Source organism: Perca fluviatilis, chromosome 16 (assembly GCF_010015445.1).
Source record: "Perca fluviatilis chromosome 16, GENO_Pfluv_1.0, whole genome shotgun sequence".
Classification (NCBI taxonomy): domain Eukaryota; kingdom Metazoa; phylum Chordata; class Actinopteri; order Perciformes; family Percidae; genus Perca; species Perca fluviatilis.
Genome location: NC_053127.1, coordinates 1,160,950 through 1,165,949, shown reverse-complemented (window position 1 = coordinate 1,165,949; position 5,000 = coordinate 1,160,950). Strand labels below are relative to the sequence as shown.

The 5,000-nt window shown below is 46.8% G+C and overlaps 1 protein-coding gene across 1 annotated transcript in view; it reads right to left on the bottom strand.

Annotated features, from left to right (window-relative positions):
* Positions 1–5,000, bottom strand: part of LOC120544226 (glutamate receptor 1-like) — a 64,295-nt gene that overhangs the window by 35,925 nt on the left and 23,370 nt on the right. The window contains exons 3-5 of the mRNA XM_039777850.1: positions 3,242–3,481; positions 2,905–3,024; positions 444–625 (exon numbers count right to left, since the gene is read on the bottom strand). Of these exons, the coding sequence (XP_039633784.1) occupies positions 444–625; positions 2,905–3,024; positions 3,242–3,481 (542 nt within the window). The remainder of the gene's footprint in view (positions 1–443; positions 626–2,904; positions 3,025–3,241; positions 3,482–5,000) is intronic.

Genomic DNA, 5,000 nt, shown 5'->3' with positions numbered 1-5,000 from the left:
CCCAACAGGTGTTCATGTCCTGGATAAGTTAAGGAGAAAAAAAAAACTTTCACCCAGGAAACAGGTGCGTCGAGGAGTAAACTCTACGTATGTGTGTATTTCTACGTTTTTGATACTATTTTCCACCTATTCTTGCCTTCCTTCCTTCCTTCTTTCTACCGACTTTTTAAAGTTCTTGTTGCCTTTTGTCATCAGCATCTAAATGTTTTTCAGTTCCATAGCTGTTGTTTGGTAAATCTATCGCTGGTCGGGGGTATTTGGATTAAAAACACAATTCAAATGGGGGGAACATTATTGACGAAAGTTTGAGAACCAGTACTTTATTCAGTTGGCTCTAAATGTCTGTTATGGGTTACAGTCTGTGATAGTTTAGTACCATGTTGAGGATGGTCGGTATCTGTCTGTATGTGTGTGTGTGTGTGTGTGTGTGTGTGTGTGTCTACCAGGTTGAGGATGGAGTTGAGTCTCTCCAGCTCACAGTCTATGAGGATCTGGAAGTCCTTCTTGAAGTCCAGGTCAGCCAGCAGCTTGATGAAGCCGGCTTCAGTCAGAGAGTCCAGGTTAACGGAGGTCACCTCCAGCGCCAGCTCTGGCCGCTGTCCAGGATCCTCTGCAGCAATCAAACCTGGTACACAATAATAACAGCACACAGATACACATACATATACCACACAGACTTAAGCTGCTAAACCACATGGGTTAGTGGATAAATCGGTAGCACACCATACCCAGAAAGCTCTCTCCCCGGAGAGACCTCCCTGCATGCGAGCAAAACTCTGGCGTATTCTCAGTGGGATAATTTTTGGGGGTACATCAACTTCCACTACGTCAGCACACTTAAAGTGGGATCCTTGTTTAAAGTTCGTGACATTTAACATTCACCTAATAGTCCAAATCAAATTATTAAACTAGTATGACTTAACAGCATATGGACTTACATGTGGACATACCCCGCACTCTAACATGAGCATGATGTTTATATACTGTACTCATTGTGTCATGATATATTCGCCCTAGATGACGTTGATAGTGTAGTGTAATTATGATATGCCATTTATATTAATGATCTGTAGTTAGCAATAATGGATAGTAGGCAAGTTCTATGACGTTCTCCCTGAGTAACCAATAATACATATCTGAGTAATAATGAGGTATATATAGAAATGTTGATTAGTTAGGTATAAACTATACTCTGCCAAAGCGTTTCCTATTACTCTTTGAGGTGCAAAGTCCCAGTTGATGTACGCTAGAGTTCATATGAGTTCTCCTAGCCTTTAGCTGCAATATGGATAGGAGCAAGGTTGTAATCACAGTGCCATTAATACCCCTGGTATACAGATACATCCGAGGATGAATGGATGGAGGAGGGAGGGATGGATGAGGAGGAGTAGGATGGAGTAGAAGAGGATGAATGGATGTGTAAAGTGTAAGTGGAGTGTAAGCAAGCAGCCCAAGGGGCCGGCAGTACTAACAAGCTGGTGTAGTGGGGAATAGAGAAGCTTAAGGACAAAAGGGAAGTGAACTCTCCTGTTATTTAGGACAGGAAACAACCAGTACACATAGTTATTTTATGGAATCAGGTTTGGTACGCTACTAATACTCTGAGAGGGAGGTCTTTCGGGGCTTTATGTGGACCAATGGTGGGAAGCAAAAGAGATACAAGAAGTAGGGAGAGGGAGGTAGAGACAGATTTATAGAAATGAAGGAGCTATCTGAAATCCACACGAGAGAGTGAAGAGTTAATAACATACACAGCAGAGGAAGAACAACAGGAGGAGTGATAATTCATAACCTTCAATTCCAGATACAGTAGAGAGAGGTTTATAATATAGAAGTTACCCTCAATCTTGCATACACTCCCTACACATCTAAGTACTGAAGAGGAAAAGAGGAGAAGAGAGGGGGAGGAGGACAGAGAGGAGGGAGGACAGAAGAGGAGAGGAGGACAGAGAGGGAGAGAGGACAGAGGACAGGAGAGAGAGACAGAGAGGACAGAGAGGGACAAGAGGAGGACAGAGGGAGAGGAGGAGAGGGACAGAGAGGGAAGGAGGAGAGAGAGAGGACGAGGAGGACAGAGGAGGAGAGGACAGAGAGGAGAGAGGACAGAGAGGCAGAGAGGACAGAGAGGGAGAGGAGAGAGGACAGAGAGGGAGGACAGAGAGGACAGAGAGGACAGAGAGGGAGGAGGAGGAGGAGAGAGGAGAGAGGACAGAGAGGACAGAGAGGACAGAGAGGGAGAGGAGGAGGACAGAGAGGACAGAGAGGAAGAGGAGAGAGGACAGAGAGGACAGAAAGGACAGAGAGGACAGAGAGGAAGAGGAGAGAGGACAGAGAGGACAGAGAGGGAGAGGAGAGAGGACAGAGAGGAAGAGGAGAGAGGACAGAGAGAGGGAAACCAGCCTTTTGGTTAAATTTGGCATATTTACAGGAATGTCTATATCTATATCTGTGTGTGTGTGTGTGTGTGTGTGTGTGTGTGTGTGTGTGTGTGTGTGTCTGTGTGTGTGTTTGTCTGTGTGTCTGTGTGTGTGTCTGTGTGTGTGTGTGTGTGTCTGTGTATATGTGTGTGTGTGTGTGTGGGTGAGTGTGTGTGTGTCTCTGTGTGTGTGTGTGTTTTTGTGTGTGTGTGTCTGTGTGTGTGTGTGTCTGTGTGTGTGGGTGTGTGTGTGTGTGTGTGTGTCTGTCGTGTGAGTGTGTCTGTGTCTGTGTGTGTGTATGTGTGTGTGTGTCTGTCTGTGTGTGAGTGTGTCTGTGTCTGTGTGTGTGTGTGTGTGTGTCTGTCTGTGTGTGAGTGTGTCTGTGTCTGTGTGTGTGTGTATGTGTGTGTGTGACATCAGACCAGTGATGCAGCAGCAGATATGTCAGCCACACGTACAAAATCTGTGAAATGCTCAATTACAAAACGTCTCTGTTCATGCGAGCTGACGCTCAGCTGTTCTCTGTCAGCCTGTCTGGGGCCGTCCGCATGTCGACCTTCCTCCACCACGGCCCTGGAGGAAGGTCTGGCTAGTCCACACAGCAGTCCTGGATGGGAGAAGGGGGTCATTCTTGCAGGTTTAGTTTTGTTGTGCATAAACAAAAACAGAGCTGTACATGTAGGAGAAGTGGGTAGAATATAGAAAATAGAAGGGATAGAATTAGGTTAATGTTAGGGTAAGGGGCTAGGGAATGCATTATGTCAATGATGGGTCCCCACAAAGGTAGTGCCACAAGTGAAGTGTGTGTGTGTGTGTGTGTGTACCTGAGTCAGAGCTGTACATGTAGGTGAAGCGGGTCCAGTAGAAGTGGTCCAGCAGGGCCATGAGGGGCTCCTGTAGTTCTGGTCTGAGCTGAAGAACAAACTGGTTGTTGGTGAGGACGGGGAATGATGGAGTGACGAAGCACACGTGCAGAGAGCCGCAGAAAGACATCAGCATGTTGACGCTTCGCCGGTCGTACACACCCATGATGGCATACACACCCTTAGAGAACTGGGAGCAGACTGGGAAGAGGGGGAGGAAGAGGAGGAGGAAGAGAAGATGTTATAATCTGAAAGCCACTCAGAACAGTGGTCTTCTTCATGTTCAGGTTTTGTCTTTTGCATTTTATTCAAGTCTTCTTAAAGTTCACACACACCCACAGACACACACACACACACACACACACACAGACTGTAATCTGATTACTGTCCACAGTCAGGAGACTGCTGAAGTCTCACCGTCAGACGCTAGGCTGAGAGACACGTCCGTAGAATCTGGGTCAACACCCACTATATCTTTATTTGGACACCAAAAACAAGGCAGGAGCTTCAGGCAGGGCTCAGCGTGATAGGCAGAGACAGCTGTCAATCAAACTCCCCCCCCCCCCCATAACAAACAAGGGCCTCTCTCGGGCTCAATGTACTCTTAATTAAAGCTAACAAAAGTGTGAGCCCAGAGCTGGAGCCTCACACTGCTGTCACACAATGAGGGAATATGTGGTGGTTCTGCTCAGATAGAAATACACACAGAGACACACACACACACAGGGACACAGAGACACACACACACAGACAGCCACTTACACACACACACAGGGACACAGAGACACACACACACAGACACCCAGTTACACACACACACAGGGACACAGAGACACACACACACAGACACCCACTTACACACACACACAGGGACACAGAGACACACACACGCGCAAAAAATGTGTGTGTGTGTGTGTATGTGGGTGGTCTGGGTGTGTGAGTGTGCATGTGTGTGTGTGTGTGTATGTGGGTGTCTGGGTGTGTGTGTGTGAGTATGTGTGTGTGTGTATGTGGGTGTCTGTGTGTGTGTGTGTGTGTGTGTGTGTGTGAGTGTGTGTGTGTGTATGTGTTTATGTCAAAATGTTAAAAAACGTTGAAAAGTGACAAAAAGAATGTCAAAAAAAGCCACAAAAACATCGAAAGAATGAGCGAATCACTAATCAATGACAGGAGAGTGAGCTCCCTCCCTCCTGCAGGGCTCTGAGCTGATTGGACGAGGCTGTCTCTGCAGATATCAGACAGGCGGCTCTCAGCGGGACCCAGGACCCAGGAGACAGCAGCGCTAACGCTGACAGACACATTCCTCGTTAGCATGATAGCATTCACCTCGGGGCTAACGGCTATAGTTAGCATGATAGCACGGCCCAGAGCGGAGAGGTATTTCTAGTGGCTCGTTGTTAGCATGTTAGCGCTGAGCCAAGGAAAGAGACACACACCCACACACACACACACACAGACATGTGGAGATATGCTGGCTCTATACACACTAAAAGTCCTGATTATTTACATGGAGTCTGGTGGAGATATGCTGGCTCTATACACGCTAAAAGTCCTGATTATTTACATGGAGTCTGGTGTAGATATGCTGATGGTGATTTCGGGGCTGTTTCATGTTAAACTAAAAGGATCTTACTCTGTAACTAAAAGGTCTATCTCTGTAGGGATCCATCCCATAATGTTGTCAGACACTTAGAATAATAATCTGAGTCTGTCAGCAGCA